This window comes from Carcharhinus amblyrhynchos, chromosome 15, assembly GCF_965287045.1.
Source record: "Carcharhinus amblyrhynchos chromosome 15, sCarAmb.v2.hapA, whole genome shotgun sequence".
In the NCBI taxonomy this organism is placed as follows: Eukaryota; Metazoa; Chordata; class Chondrichthyes; order Carcharhiniformes; family Carcharhinidae; genus Carcharhinus; species Carcharhinus amblyrhynchos.
In genome coordinates, this window is record NC_137338.1 from 9,575,737 (window position 1) to 9,593,009 (window position 17,273).

Genomic DNA, 17,273 nt, shown 5'->3' on the forward strand with positions numbered 1-17,273 from the left:
TGGGATGCATTCCATCCGGTCCTGGGGACTTGTCCACCATCAGTCCCGCTAGCCGATCAAGCACTACCTCTCTAGTGACTGTGATCGCATTCAGGCCCTCAACTCCCACCATCCTCCTATCTTTAATACCCGGCAAACTATTCACGTCCTCCTCCATGAAGACCAAGGCAAAAAACTTATTTAAGGCCTCAGCCATTTTCTCATCCCCCACCACTAAATCCCCCCTCTCATCCTCTAAGGGTCCAACATCCCTAGCCAGCCTCCTCCTCTTTATATATTTATAAAAACTCTTACTATCCTTTTTTATATTTAGTGCTAGTTTAGCTTCATAATCTAGCCTTCCTTTCTTTATCGTCTTCATCAATCTTTGTTGATTTTTAAACCTCTCCCAATCTTCTACTCGCCCACTACTTTTAGCCACTCTAAATGCATCAGCTTTTAATTTAATACTCTCCTTTATCTCCTTCGTTAACCATGGCTGATTATCCCTTCTCCCACGATTCTTCTTTACCATCGGAATAAATTTCTTCTGAGCACCGAAAAAGATCTCCTTAAAGATCCTCCACTGTTCCTCAGCAGTCCTACTGATCAATCTGCACCCCCAATCTACATTTGCCAATTCCTCTCTCATCCTATCGTACTCCCCTCTGTTCAAACAGAGGACACAGGTCCGGGACCCTACTTTCTCATCCTCCATCTGCATCAAAAACTCAACCATACAATGATCGTTCTTCCCAAGAGGATCCCTCACAACAAGGTCTCTAATTCTACCTGCCTTGTTACACAACACCAGATGTAAGATAGCTCGCTCCCTCGACGGTTCCATTACACACTGTTCAAGGAAACTATCCCGGCAGCATTCCAAGAACTCTTCCAAGCCCCCCGCGTCCGACATGGGTCAACCAATCAATATGTAGATTGAAATCCCCCATAATTATCGCCGTTCCATTTCTGCATGCCTCATTTATTTGCCAATGGGAATTGGAGGAAACTTCTCTGGTTAAAGTCATAACCAGCACAAAAGGATGATGATTTTGGTTGTTGGAGATCATTCTGTCCCAGCATATCACTGCAGAAGCTCCTCAGTGTTGTGTCCTAGTTCTAAACATCTTGTTTACTGATTTTTCCCTCCATCACATGATCAAAACTGCAGATATTTGCTGTATAGGGCTCAAATCAGGGATGTGATGGAATAATCTCCACTTGCCTTGATGAGTGCAACTTCAAGAAATTCAGCACCATCACGACAAAGTAGCCCAATTAATTCACTCCGCATCAACCATAATAAACACTTCCTCCATTACTGATGCACAGTGGCAGCACTATGGACCATCTACAAGGTGCACTGCAGCAACTCACTAACTCTCCTTCAACTGCACATTCCAAACTCATGACCATTACTACCTAGAAGGACAAAGTCACCAGATATATGAGAATATGGCGAGCTTCAAATTTCCCTCCAAGCCTTAAGCTATCACCATTCCTTCATGGTTGCTAGGTCAAAATTCTGCCTTGCCAAACCTCTGCCCTACAGCAGAGTGGATTTACCTACACCAGATGGACTTTCTCAAGGGCAATTAGGAATGATAATAAATACTGGCATAGACAGCAACACTCACATTCTGTGAACAAATAAAAATATACATGTCATTTGGCGTGCAAAGTGTATAGGCTACATGGCATTTCCCCCCACCCCCCAAACAATCCTGGCTATTTGGTGGTTTCTATCAACAACTTTGCATTGTTAAAGCCATATAATTTTTACTTCAATCTATACACCCTTGTAATTTTTCTACTGCAGAGTAGGTGGGCTGATGCAGCTTATCTGAAGAAATAGGAACACAGGCAGGCTTTTTGGCCCTCAAGCCTGCTTCCCTACTCAATAATATCATGGATTATCTGATCGTGGCCTTAACTCCACTTTCCTGCTCATAACCATAACCCTTGACAATTTCAGGTTGAGTTTCTTTTGAAAAAGCTAATATATAGTCTGAAACATAAGAATTTTTTGAATAATGTACCCAGAAGTTTGAGAGGTATTGAGCTTTCTGTTGGAATTAAGTTAATGCACCTCAAAATACTTCCCTCAAAGGAAGTCCTGTAGCTGGATCAGAAAATGGATAAAGGAATTATTAAATTTTCCCAAACCTGTACTGTATATTTCTTTAATCTTGTTTCGTACTGTAATGGATATATCTAACTACTCCCAGAGTCATTTAGATCTGGGCAAACAAACTGACAGTAATGAGATACTTGTGTACCTCCTTTGTCAAGCATCCAATTGTTAGTTGCAGGTCAAGACAGAAGAGGTCACCCAATGAAGTGTATTTTCTTCAGTTCTACTTCAAACAAAAGCTTCAGTGTTGTTACAGTTAGATGTAAAATTAGTTAGCACAAGACAATTATCACAAGCATTTCCCTGGCTCATCATGAGGGAAAATCTCAGTTTTGAGCAAGGGGGAAGTTAAGCAAAGACTTGCAAATCAAATGTGAAAACTAATACACTCATTCTCATTGTCAGACAATAACAGGGAGGAAAGAGGAACAATCTTAAGCAATCACAGTGATGTGAAAGCCCGAGCCAAACTGTAACAGAAAACGTTTATTCAGGAGATGTAGTAAATAGTGAGATATTCAATTTTAGTAATCTAAGACAAGCAGTGATTCCTATTCCTAATTAATTTGAGAAACTAGTAGAACCAAGAAATCAAACCTGGTTACAGCAACCTCTGCCAGGAGTTAATATGGAATAATGTACATACTAGCTAAAATTGTGCATACACCACGCTTTCCAGATTGCTGATATAGGGAAATTGTTTGGGGGGAAAAACAGCTTTGTCATCCTTCAGTCTTGCAATGGTATAATGGTGGTTGTAGGTACATTGCTTCCATTCCTGCCATGTTCATGCATTCTTGGTTTATGGAAACACCAGGTGATTGCAAAAAACCTCAAATAACTTGACAGCACAACGCATGATTGATCTAACAGCCAGCATTGTAGAACAATAGGACATATCTTTCCCATAAAGCAAGATTCTAAACCTTAACTAGATCGCCCAGTTTGAGATTGGGAAGAAAACTAATATTCTCTTCTCTACTGTCTACTCCCTTGCGGTCAACTCAAGAACAGAATCTTGGACAAGTTTAATTAACTAATGCATGAAATGGCAGCTCAGATAAAACCTGTATCAATCCAACAAATTATCTATCCATCAGCTTCCAAGTACGAAAGGATCTGTCTCCTCCATTTTCTCTACTGCTGACTATAACACTAAAAAGCTTTTCTCCCCCACAATTAATGAATCTTAAATGAGGACTTGGAGTAACACTAGGCTTGACAGAATGCTTTATGACAATCCAATAACTCTAAAGCATGCAAGCCCAGCAAATATCTCAACTCACATTTCAGAATCACTTATCTATGCTCAGTCATGCGACACCTTCTAACACAGCCCAGAACATTAATATGTACTATCTGGCAAAATGCTTTACAACAATCTAATTGCTCTTATGGATGCAGCTATCCCAACCCATTATGTTACAATACTGGTACTGTATCAAGGATAACATTTTAGGGATTATATAATTTATAACTGCAATTGAATTCCTTCATCCTTGTCAATGTATAAGAATTCAAAAGTACTCCATTTTCTTTCTATGCTCAGTCTGCAGCACTTTTATATTTAACAGGATTTAAAATTAGCTCAAAGTTGAGAATATGATCCAGACGTTCATAACCTAAATTTGGTCTGAAACTCTGATGCAGAAAGAGCTAAAAATACTGAAAGATGTACTCAGTTGACGTGTTTGTATTTGAAATTCAAGCAACAAAATTTCAGAGATCAACCTGTATTTAGAAACACAGTGATACTCGGTCCGAAAATAAACAAAAGAACCCGCAGAACCCCAGTTTTCCTACTGGGTAAAACAAAAAACAAACTACGTATTAGGCACAAAGAAAACTAGAACATGTCCAATTTCACAACCCAGTAAAACTGGACTATAACACTAAGTAATATCACTGCTGTAGGAAAGAGCCGCAACTGGCCTAACAATGTGAGAAAACTTCTAAATATTCTACAGTCTTTATAATAGTGGGAGGAGTAGGGCTTGGCAAGGGAAATCTCATCAGAACAAGCTAGAATACATTTGATTTTTAAAAATACCAATTCACCATCCTGTGGCACATCCAGAGGGTGACCAGTTTTTGTTGTCAGCTCTTTTGTGCAATCTGCATGCTGGAGGAACAAGTCATGTTTTCAAAACTGATTGTTTGCAAATTAGCTTGACATGAGCAGCAGAAGGTACTGAGCAAGAATTTCTACTGGAAAGGAATATGTTTGACGGTTAGTAGTTTGAAAGAATTGTTTGCTCACATGGACAGAAGGAAAAAAAAGTGTTTACCGAACGTAATTGAGGAGTGTAAACCAGTCAACACTAAACCAATATGTGGATAAAATTTAGCTTTATCTATCAATACTACTTGATTTAAAACAAGGAACAAAGAAAAGTACAACACAGGAACAAGCCCTTGGGCCCTCCAAGCCTATGCTAATCATGATGCCGTAACTTTAAAAAAAACCTTTTGCTCTTATTTGATCCATATCCTTCTATTCCTTCCCTATTCATGTACCCATTTAAATGCCACTTAAAATGTTGCCCACTTCCACCACATCCTCTGGCAGTGTGTTCCAGGCACCCACCACTCTGACTGCCTGCTGCTTCTCAACCTTGATGGTGCCCTTCTGTGGTATCCTTGACCCTGCATCTACTTCTCCTACAGAAAAGTACATTTGGAAACAGTTTGCCATTCTATATAGGTGCTATGTTATCCAGTCCAATGATTTATCTGCAACATGCTTCAGAACAAGCTGCAACTTATCTTGGTAAGTTAAATTTATTCTGAAGCTAAATGCCAACTAAAGTCAAATCAGAAATATGAACACCACTGGTGCACGAAAAGGGCAAGAAAATGGAAAATTCTTTCAGCAGGTGCAAAATCTTGCCTCCAAGAGCGTTTTTGTACATGACAAGATTCAGCACTGAAAACCTGCCATGCTTGAAAGTAAAAGATATTGCCTGCAGGCTGATTAAACACCAGATTGGTTGAAAGAAAATGCTACATTTGTCTCAGGATATTAATCTCAGGTTGGTTTTAAATATCAGGCTACAACATTTTCTGAGAGATGTTTTCTTTCATACAATCTTGACGACTTTACCTTGTTCACAAGATTCACCAAAAAATGCTCCCCTTTAAAAGGAGCCATTTCCAAGCCTCAAACAATCCTGCTGCTTATCTTTTTTATCAAATACAAAAGACTTACTGCGCTCTTACCCATTTGATGTGTGCCAGAACACAAGTAAATTAAACATGCCAAAGAAAGATCGAGATCAATGAAAATATAAATTTTGTAGAGCTGTAACCTTTTGAATTGACATTTACCTTGAACAAAGTCACTACAAGACTATTTAGCAACAAGTGATCTCATTTTTCATAACTTGCCATCAAGATTAAGGCACTGTTCATAACACAATGAGTACATCCCTCTGCTCTACTCTGAGGAGGATAGGAATGGGAGAAGGAGAAATAGAAAGTTGAGAAAAGAAATTAACATCTTTGCGTTTCCATGTTACCTGGATGCCATTTTGAACTAGTGGTATTGTCAACAGCACACAAACTTCCAAAGCGTGGACAGTTTCTCAGTGTAAATTTTAGAATTGCACTATTCCACAAATGTGGACAGTTTCTTAATGTACATTTCAGAATTACATTAAGGACACAACAAAAAAAAACAAACTACAAAAGTTACTCAAAATTAAAGCTCACAAGTTGATATTTTCAGCAATGTAAGTGGCTAGCGAATTACATTACACATTGCTTGTTAGGCTAGCATTTACAAAACATCTTGTGCAGCTTCCAAGTCACAAATTGCAAATCAGAATGCAATATGGCGATAGTTCCCAAGCAACACTAAATTTACAGTGGTGATTGGAGCCTGAATAGTACCAGAATTAATTGGCACTTCAAATAAAGCAAGTGACGCATTCCAAATCTACATTTCATTGAAAGATTCAAACATTCTGCAAAGCAATGCAGCACTAATTCACGTGCATGGATTAAAAGGTTGACCCCAAACAGCAACAGGTCTGTGTTAATATAATATATAGAAAGTAAGGCCTCACATAATATTCCTGAATTCCAGCCTTGCTTCCTTAACCCAGGATCATATTTCCAACTCAGAAGTGCTACTGTCCTAATGCATTCATCATAAATCCCAAAGAGGGTGAAAGAGATACATGACAGCTGAACATAAAGGAAATAGGAGTAGGCCATCTGGCCTCTTGAAACTGCTCAGCCATTCAAACTTGATTCTGGCTGATCCTGCACCAATACCATTTTCCCATGCTGTCCCTTGATGTTATTCACATCTAGAATTCTACCAAAATCACTCTTGAATACTTTCAGTGACATACCCTGGGGTGCAGTATTCCAAAAATTCACTACCGTGACTGAAGAAATTCCTCCTCCTCCTCAAGTCAATTTATTTGGAGACATGGACCCTTCTAACACACCAAAACAAAATTTCATCCTGATGGGACAAATTACTGTTCGGTAAAAAATATCAACAATTTGATGCAACAGCTCAAAATTCAGTCAGCTATCACCACAATACGCGACTCTCCTCTGCAAAAGTGATGCTTAGCTAAGATGGGGATTAAGAGCTACCTGGCCAGGTTTACCTATATCTTATAACAGGGATGCAGAAAGAGTCATGTTATATTGCCAGAAAACGTAACATGACTAAATAGGGATACTGCTATGAACACTATGATTAAAGGACAGTCTTGCCTGTCATGTATGTAATCTTCCCGTGTTTTATGTCCACTACGTGGAAACACTCCTGGCTGATTAACAGCACTAGGCTAAACTCATGAAAACAAAAATGGCAAGACTCTTGACTTTAGCCAATAGCCTAAAATATACACCAGTCTATACAGCATTGAACGCACAAATACTGCCTATTGCAAACCATGGTTACCTGCCTTTTCTAGTCTCGGAATGTATATAATTCCAAGTAACCAGACAAACCTAGGCCATTTTATTGTGTGAACTGTTAGAGAAAAAAGATATTTGAGTATTCACCCATGTTCATTGTGTTAACGATGGAAAGATGGTAGGAGTGGAGGGCCTGAATGAGATCATTGTTACTAGAGAGGCAGTGCTCGACAGACTAGAGGGACTGATGGTGGACAAGTCCCCAGGACCAGATGGAATGCATCCAAGGGATCTGAAGGAAATGGTAGAGGTGATAGTGGATGCCTTGGTGATTATTTTCCAAACCTCGCTGGATTCCGGGGAAGTGCCAGAAGATTGGAAAACGGCTAATGTTACGCCGCTGTTTAAAAAGGGTAGCAGGCAAAAGGCAGGGAATTATAGGCCAGTTAGTTTAACGTCTGTTGTAGGAAAAATGCTTGAATCCGTAATCAAAGAGGAAATAGCGAGGCATCTTGAGAAGAATTGTTTGATAGAGCAGACGCAACACGGAGTCGTTAAGGGAAAGTCGTGTCTGACGAATTTATTGGAATTCTATGAGGATGTGTCTAGTGCAGTGGATAGAGGGGAACCGGTGGATGTGGTGTTTCTCGATTTTCAGAAGGCATTTGATAAGGTGCCGCACAAAAGGTTGTTACAGAAACTTAGGGGGCATGGAGTTGGGGGTAAGGTGTTAGCGTGGATAGGGGATTGGCTGTCAAATAGGAGGCAGAGAGTGGGTGTCAATGGGCGCTATTCGGATTGGTGGTTGGCGACTAGTGGAGTGTCCCAGGGATTGGTGCTGGGGCCTCAGCTATTTACCATTTATATAGATGATCTGGAGGAGGGAGCCGAGTGTAAGGTGTCAAAATTTGCTGATGACACAAAGATGAACAGCAAATTGTGCGGAGCGTGTGGAAAGTCTGCAGAGGGATCTAGATAGGCTCAGCGAGTGGGCGAGGACCTGGCAGATGGAATACAATGTTGGCAAGTGTGAGGTTATCCACTTTGGCAGGAATAATAGTAGGAAGGACTACTACTTACAGGGCGAAAAGCTGCAGCATGCGATGGTGCAGAGGGACCTGGGGGTCCTTGTGCATGAGTCGTAAAAACCCAGCCTACAGGTGTAGCAGGTGGTCAGGAAGGCAAATGGGATACTGGCCTTCATAGCGAGGGGGATTGAATATAAAAGTAGGGAGGTCTTGCTGCAACTGTACAGGGCACAGGTGAGGCCACAGCTGGAGTACTTTGTGCAGTTTTGGTCGCCGCACTTACGCAAGGATATTTTGGCCTTGGAGGGAGTGCAGAGGAGGTTCACTCGGCTGATACCGGAGTTGAGGGGGTTGAGCTATGACGAGAGGCTGAATAGACTGGGCTTGTAATCGTTAGAGTTTAGAAGGATGAGGGGGGATCTTATTGAGACGTATAAGATGATGAAACTGTACACAACTCTGGTGCGGCCGCACTTGGAGTACTGTGTGCAGTTCTGGTCCCCACATTACAGGAAGGATGTGGAGGCTTTGGAGAGGGTGCAGAGGAGGTTTACCAGGATGTTGCCTGGTATGGAGGGGAGGTCCTATGAGGAGAGACTGAGGGATTTGGGGTTGTTTTCACTGGAAAGAAGGCAGCTAAGAGGGGATCTTATTGAAACATATAAGATGATTAGAGGTTTAGATAGGGTGGACAGTGATAGCCTTTTTCCTCAGATGGAGAAAGCTAGCACGAGGGGGCATGGCTTTAAATTAAGGGGGGGTAGTTATAGGACGGATGTCAGGGGTAGGTTCTTTACCCAGAGGGTGGTGAGGGATTGGAATGCCCTGCCTGCTGAGGTTGTAAATGCGCCTAGTTTGGGGGCGTTTAAGAGATCTGTGGATAGGTTTATGGACGAAAAGGGATTGGTTTAGGTTAGTGGGTCATTGTTTTTTAACTGGTCGGCACAACATCGTGGGCCGAAGGGCCTGTTCTGCGCTGTAATGTTCTATGTTCTAAAGGGATGGATAGGGTAGAGGTGGTGAGGTTCTTCCCGCTCAGAAAGGACAGCAGGACTAGAGGGCACAGCCTCAAGATGGGGGGGAGGGGGGAGTTTAGAACAGAGAAGAGGAGGAACTCCTTCACTCAAAGGGTGGTGAATCTCTGGAATTCTCTGCCCGTTGGAGTGGTGGAGGCTACCTTGCTAAATATATTTAAGACGCGGGTAGATAGGTTTTTGTAGGCAAGGGGATTAAGGGTTATGGGGAGAAAGCGGGAAAGTGGGACTGAGCCACTTCAGATCAGCCATGATCTTATTGAATGGCGGGGCAGGCTCGAAGGGCTAGATGGCCTACTCCTGCTCCTATTTCTTATGTTCAATAACTTAAGGTGCGCATGACCGTCCAATATAGATATATTAGACATTATTCTACGATGCTTCAAATATACATCAAAACTACTGCACTTATTTAACACAACCTTTTTTGAAGTTGTCTCCATCTAAATGTGGTCTCAACACAGTTGTTGCACAAATTATCTCCGCACAAGTAATCTTTCAAATAACTTTCAAACAGATTTGACCACAACACATCAAGTTTTCATTGTGTGCCACATAGCTTTGAAAAGAGAATGGGAGTAATTTCACCCATCTCTATCACTTGTTTTTTTAATTCCCACTAGAATGGTGACTATTATGTTGGCAAAAGCTTGTAAAATAATGAACAATGGACAACAAATATCTTCAAAAAAATGCAAGGGGAAAAAAATCTATTGTTGACACTGAAATTATTAATTACGTTAAAAAGACAATTGTTTTGATGGAGTTCTGGCTTTAAGTCCCTGTAAAAGACAGAATTTAACTAACCCGGATGCACAACTTTTATTACCCATGGTGGGTATAGCATTAAATAGCTTTCAAAAAATGCACTTGGGTGGCATGGTAGTACAGTGGTTAGCACTGCTGCTTTACAGCGCTAGGGACCAGGGTTTGATTCCTGGCTTGGGTCTGTGTGGAGGTTGCACGTTTTCCGTGTCTTCGTGGGTTTCCTCCGGGTGCTCCGGTTTCCTCCCATGTTCTGAAAAACATGCTGGTTAGGTGCACTGACCCGAACAGATGCCAGATTGTGGCGACTAAAGGAATTTTACAGTAACGCCATTGCAGTGTTAATGTAAACCTTATTTGTGACTGATAAATAAACGTTACTTTGGTGGGTTTATGCCACACAAGGTGGCAGCAAGGTGACTTCCTCTGAATTATGACCAGAATAGATGGTAGCCCTTTGCAACATGTGCAATAGAAGGTTAATTTAGGTACAATAAATTACTTCTCATGACCTATAATTCAATAATGAAAGGAAACGTGCTGGCAGCATGAGCACACCATTATTCTGAAGTTTTTTTTATTTTTCAATCAAACTAGCCTTTTAAAAAAAGTTTTTTTGCTGTCTTTGTGTACTCAGGCTTGGGTCTTGCCGGAAATATATTCAAAATAACCAAAAAATTAATGTTTATAGTGGAGTTTAATTGACACTTGGATTATGCCATTTGTAATAATTTCTCAAGTTAAATCCATTGTTTTTAATGTTAAGGGATAATATTCTAACAGTTTCTCCCATCTTTCATGCTCCCCATCCCACCATTTCCCAGCATAAACAGTTAAGTCAAGGTGCTGCTGCTGCTGTTCTGATTGGCTAAGAGGAACACAAGCATATAAATCATTTTCTGCAGCGTGTGAAAGATGGTAACAACAAAACCTTTTTTTATTCAATTGTGGGACATGGGCATCCCTGGCTGGCTAGCATTTACTGCCCATTCCTAGTTGCGCTCGAGATGGTGTTGAGAGCTGCCTTCTTGAATCGCTGCAGTCCGTGCAATGGGTTGACCCACAATGCAGTTAGGGAGGAAATTCAGGATTTTGACCCAGCAACTATTTTCAAGTTAGGATGGTGAGTGGCGTGGAGGGGAACCCTTTTGCCCTGAGCTACATCAGCTGACATCAGTGCTTTGCAACAGCATTATGAAGATGGAATCAGAGGCCAATTGATTCCAATCTTAACATGGCCCACAATCTAGCCACTTCATTTTTTTTTCAATTCACGAAAGGAAAAAACAATTAGTAATACGTTCAAAGCATTTTTGCCGCACAAGCTCCAAGTGCATTCCAATTTCTGTGCAATAGAAATAAAAGACAAAAAGGACTCAATGAATAGCTTTGGATATTCATAAAGTGGGTCATCTAACCGTCAGCTTGTGTGAAACTGAGATGAAGGCCAAGAAATTTGATGTGTGCACCAAATGTCACAGCAGCTGAGTTTGGGTGGGGACAGAGGGGAAAAAGTACAAGCTAGGATTCAGGCTATAAAATAATTAATAGTTACTGGAAAATACCCACATATTAATTAATATTGGCAAGCACAGTAGGCATGGTTGGATAGTTGATTGCAGAACTTGCCATGGTCATTCTAATTGAGATAATATATCTCAGCATAGACTAGAAATTCAAACCTATGAACTGTCTTTGGCCTGATTCTTTAACTGAATGAGGCAGAGTCAGAAAATAACTTACTGAAGTTTCTAAATTATGAACAGCAAAAATGACTCTTGAAAATTCCTCCTGATTGAATGCACCATGCTTTGGATTTAATGTAATGGTCCGTGGAGCTAGATGAGAACATTACAAATTGCACACAGGTGGTTTGTGGGGAGCAGTGAGTTTTCATCTTTTTGTAAATGGTAGGATATCTTGGCAAGTAGCCTCATCCACCTCACCCACCAGCAAGAATGCTTCATTAAAAGTTGACAACTTTGTTGCCTGTGAACAGATGGGTGTGACAACAGCTCTTTGTTTCCTACATTCCACTTGTTCCTATTCATATAATGCAGAAAATTCATTAGAATCAGTTCACTTCCAAGGTTTATGACAATAACTCAGTCCATTTGAAAAATGGGAGCCATGATAATCCACTTGGTTTGATTTGTACGTACAAATATGCAGAATAGCTCAGCTTTGATGCAGCATGCATTCTCTTTATAATGAATATCTAAGAAAAAGACCCTTACAAAACTGCAACAAAAGGAAAGTATATTTTATATGGCTTTATTAGCCCGGAAGTCACATCCATTGCATAAGAAAAACACCAATAACCAATACTGAACTCAATGCTTACATATCCAAACTCCTACATAATATTCAGGACACTTCAAAATGCAATCCACTTTGAAATGTTTATGAAATTACGATGGTAAATGCTACAGCAGCTCAAAAATACAAAATGCTGGAAGCAGTTCTGATGTTTGAATCAGACATACGACTGACCTTGTTTGCGTTGCCAGTTTGAGTTTGATTTTTCTGTTGCAGTGCATATTAATTTAGATAATTCTCACATAAGCTTTAATTTTCATGACTAAAGTTATTTCCCCCTAATCAAGACCATATAAGGCAAAATCTGATCAAAAATGCCATCACAGCAGGTTAAGCCTTTTAGTCACTCAAAATAGAATTATTTCAGTGTTGTGTCAAGATTTGCCATAACGTGGAAGAACTTGACACCTTGACAAATACTAGGTGTTGAATTTATAACAATGCCAAATTTCATAATGAAATGAGAGCTACAAATTGAAATATACCACAAAAAAAGCCATCATTTGAAGAATCAATCTACTACAAAGACAAAATCCAAAATGTTTACAAAATTTTGTCTCCAATTATAATGGCATGCTTCTATTTTTAGCTGGGCTGTCAAATGAAAGCTTCTTGGATTACAGCAACACAGAAAGCAATTTGGGAAATGAAAATAAAGGGCGAAAAATTGAGAAGGTTAAGGACCAAGAACAAAAATCCAATCAGACAAATTAAAAAACACTGGCAAACAGCCAGAATTGCAGGACAGAACAGGCAGACATAAATAATATCGGATAAATTTAAAGGCAGATTGAAAAAATGCCACATAAAATTAAAAATATAGAAATTTAAAATCGACATGGGGCAGAGACAGAAATACTAGGAGACATATATGGAAGACTTATAATGTGGACATTCCTATTGAAGCCAAGTCAGGATTTAGGTGGGTTGAATCTCATTCCATTTTGCTGGCAGTTTTTTCTTGCTCAATCTTTATTCCCAGCCTATTTCTTTATTTATATAGTCTTTAAATATACATCTTGAACACAGAAATGTGTCTAGTACATGCATTCTTTAATGCAACAAAATCGTTCATACTGCAAACTGAAAAACAAAGGAATCAGTTTGGAAAACGATTTTACATTAATTTATATAAATAAAAAACGTTATTAAAGACTGGAGCACAACCCAGGCAGGGGATGTTTGCGCACTGCAGAGGCGCCATCTTTTTGGGGGCAGCCAGCCAGCGGCGTTCCGATCTGATGTGAGATTTAAAACATCAACTCAAAAAAGGAGAAAATATAAACCTGGGATGGAGCGGGAGGCAACATCAAGAAATAGTGTGAATGGGTTAAAAAGAATTGCCTCTGTTACCTGCTGCACAGCATCCTCACTTTAGTGAGGAAGCCGGCAAAATCTAAACAAAGAGAATGCAGGAACCAAACCGGATCATCAATGAAACGGGAATGGGGAAAGAATGATCGAGAGTTTACATGCAGTAATAATGGGCAATTAATCATGGGTAAAAGCGAGAGAGTTAAGAGTTTATCTTGATCCCACATCACAGCGGGACAGTGAACCCCGCGCCCTACATCAGCCACCCCATTTGCCCCCATCAGAAACAGCGAACCCAGCGCTAAACGTGTCCAACGCCCTCAGGGAATGATTTCCCCCTCCACACCAACTCCCACCCTTAGGAGGCAGTGATTTCTCCCTCACGCCCCAACTCAGGGACGGCGAATTCCACCATCCCCCCCAACCAGGAACGGTGAACCTCGCCCCCACCACTCAGTGATTCCCCTCTATCCCTCACCCCACCCACTAACAATGAACCCCTCGCCCTCTCCCCCTCCTCTCGGGCACGGCGAGCCCCGCGCCCCCTCCTCTCGGGGACGGTGAGCCCCCCTCCCCCCTCTGCGCTCGGGGACGGCGAGCCCCCCTCCCCCTCTGCGCTCGGGGACGGCGAGCCCCGCGCCCCCTCCCCCCTCTGCGCTCGGGGACGGCGTGCCCCGCGCCCCCTGTCCCCCTCTGCGCTCGGGGACGGCGTGCCCCGCGCCCCCTGTCCCCCTCTGCGCTCGGGGACGGCGAGCCCCGCGCCCCCTGTCCCCCTCTGCGCTCGGGGACGGCGAGCCCCGCGCCCCCTGTCCCCCTCTGCGCTCGGGGACGGCGAGCCCCGCGCCCCCTGTCCCCCTCTGCGCTCGGGGACGGCGAGCCCCGCGCCCCCTGTCCCCCTCTGCGCTCGGGGACGGCGAGCCCCGCGCCCCCTGTCCCCCTCTGCGCTCGGGGACGGCGAGCCCCGCGCCCCCTGTCCCCCTCTGCGCTCGGGGACGGCGAGCCCCGCGCCCCCTGTCCCCCTCTGCGCTCGGGGACGGCGAGCCCCGCGCCCCCTGTCCCCCTCTGCGCTCGGGGACGGCGAGCCCCGCGCCCCCTGTCCCCCTCTGCGCTCGGGGACGGCGAGCCCCGCACCCCCTGTCCCCCTTGTGTTCGGGGACGGTGAGCCCCCACACCCCCTGCTCTCGGGGACGGCGAGCCCCCACACCCCCTCCCCCTGCTCTCGGGGACGGCGAGCCCCCACACCCCCTCCCCCTGCTCTCGGGGACGGCGAACCCCGCGCCCCCTCCCCCTGCTCTCGGGGACGGCGAGCCCCGCGCCCCCTCCCCCTGCTCTCGGGGACGGCGAACCCCCACACCCCCTCCCCCTGCTCTCGGGGACGGCGAACCCCGCGCCCCCTCCCCCTGCTCTCGGGGACGGTGAGCCCCGCGCCCCCTCCCCCTGCTCTCGGGGACGGTGAGCCCCGCAGTGACGGTTAGAGCCGCTCGAGCTCCCCGGGTTTGAAAAGCCGTCCGTTGGTAAAGTGATGCGCGAGCGCTTTTACCTCCAGCGCCTGGCACAGCGAGGGGAAGACGACCACCGCCACCACCCACAGCATCCTTAGCCGACCCGGTAAGTGGGGGATCATGGCCACTCTGCTTAGGTCTCCCGACTATAATTCCACGACGTTAAGTCTGCCTCGCTGCCTCTTTTATTTAAACTCACGCCCTCCTGTTAGCACCAAACTCACTTGATGGCGAGAGTGAAGTGTGAGTGAGGTTTGCTGTTTGTGCGGCACCTGCACCGCCCCCCTCCCGTCCCGTCCTCCCTAGTCGGTCCCGCCCAGTCCATTCCACTCCAGGCCGACTCGGCACCGCCATCTAGCGAGAAAGCCGCCCGATCAGCCGCTACAAAAGTGCCGGCATCATCCCCGCAGTCTCCGTCCTGCCAGCTGGCCGTATTCCGCAGTAAACCGCGACAACAGCGCCACCCAGCAAGAGGAGGACCTGGGATTTGCAGCGCCAACCCCCAACCAGGAGGAGCGTATGTGGGATCTGCAGCGCCAGCCCCCAGCCAGGAGGAGGCGTATCTGGGATCTGCAGCGCCACCCAGCCAGGCGGAGGCGTATCTGGGATCTGCAGCGCCACCCAGCCAGGAGGAGGCGTATCTGGGATCTGCAGCGCCACCCAGCCAGGAGGAGGCGTATCTGGGATCTGCAGCGCCACCCAGCCAGGAGGAGGCGTATCTGGGATCTGCAGCGCCACCCAGCCAGGAGGAGGCGTATCTGGGATCTGCAGCGCCACCCAGCCAGGAGGAGGCGTATCTGGGATCTGCAGCGCCACCCAGCCAGGAGGAGGCGTATCTGGGATCTGCAGCGCCACCCAGCCAGGAGGAGGCGTATCTGGGATCTGCAGCGCCACCCAGCCAGGAGGAGGCGTATCTGGGATCTGCAGCGCCACCCCATGCAACCAGGAGGAAGTATGACTGTGATTGCCGACAACACCACCCAACCTGGTGTAGGTGTCTGGGATCTGCAGCACCACTCAGCCAGGATACGGAGAAATGACATTACTTGCAGTGCCCATCATCCAGGAGGAGGAGAGACTGAACATAAGAACATAAGAAATAGGAGCAGGAGTAGGCCATCTAGCCCTTCGAGCCTGCCCTGCCATTCAATAAGATCATGACTGATCTGTTGTGGCACAGTTCCACATTCCCGCCCTCTCCCCATAACCCTTAATCCCCTCTCTTATCAAAAACCCATCAACCCGCGTCTTAAAAATATTTAGCGAGGTAGCCTCCACCACTTCAACGGGCAGAGAATTCCAGAGATTCACCACCCTTTGAGTGAAGAAGTTCCTCCTCAACTCCATTCTAAACCACCCCCCCCTTTATCTTGAGGCTGTGCCCCCTAGTCCTACTATCCTTTCTGAGCGGGAAGAGTCTCTCCACCTCTATCCTATCCATCCCATTCATCATCTTATACGTCTCAATGAGATCTCCCCTCATTCTTCTAAACTCTAACGAGTACAAGCCTAGTTTATTCAGCCTCTCCTCATAGCTCAACCCCCTCAACTCCGGCATCAGCCTAGTAAACCTACTAGAAATCCCCCCATTCCTCTTCTCACCCTCACCAGCATCTGCCCCTGCTCTTATGGTTAAGAGCACAAAAAGCCCCTCCACCACCACCAATCATCCCCACAGTTGAAGTGCTCCTTATTCAGAAGAGTGGGTCACCCAAATATCTTTAGGAAGGATGTGAATGCATTTATGTGGGTGCAGAAAAGCTTCATGAGAATGGTACCAGAGATGAGGAACTTTAGTTATGCATATTAATGAGAATATTGGAGAAGAGAAGGTTGAGAGAAGATTTAATTGATGCAGTCACAATCGAGGATAGTCTGGACACAGTAGCTAGAGAGAAACTGTTCCCACTAGTAGAGTAACCAGAGGGCACAAATTTAAGGTAATTGGCAAAGATGCAATGGCAACATTGCTTAAATAAAGTATTTTCATGAAGTGAGTTGTGAGGGTATGGAATGCACTGCCTGAGAGTGTGATGGAGGTAGAGTCAATCAAGACATTCAGAAAGAAATTGGATCAATATCTTAAAAGGAAAAATGTATAGAAAAGGTAGAGAGTGGCACTAGGTGAATTACTCCTTCGGAGACCCAAGCATAGACACGATGGCCTGAATGACCTCTTCCATGCAGTGACTATTCTCTAACAGAAGTAGCAAAAATTGAGTCTTGGTCCCCTCGAGTGTCAAATTAGTAAACAAAAAATGGCAGAGATTTTAAAGATACAAAAAGCATCTCAAGTATAGTAGAGAAGCAGGAA

General features: G+C 44.4%; 1 protein-coding gene across 2 annotated transcripts in view; it reads right to left on the minus strand.

Moving 5' to 3' along the window:
• The window catches only part of LOC145353057 (amyloid-beta precursor protein-like), a 200,281-nt gene extending 185,033 nt beyond the window's left edge, over nt 1-15,248 (minus strand). The window contains exon 1 of one of the 2 annotated variants that reach the window (XM_080203396.1): nt 14,998-15,248. In XM_080203396.1, coding sequence (XP_080059522.1) covers nt 14,998-15,081 — 84 coding nt within the window. In that variant the 5' untranslated portion in view covers nt 15,082-15,248. The remainder of the gene's footprint in view (nt 1-14,997) is intronic. The other variant, XM_080203395.1, reaches the window with a different exon arrangement.
• Nucleotides 15,249-17,273: the final 2,025 nt, after the last annotated feature.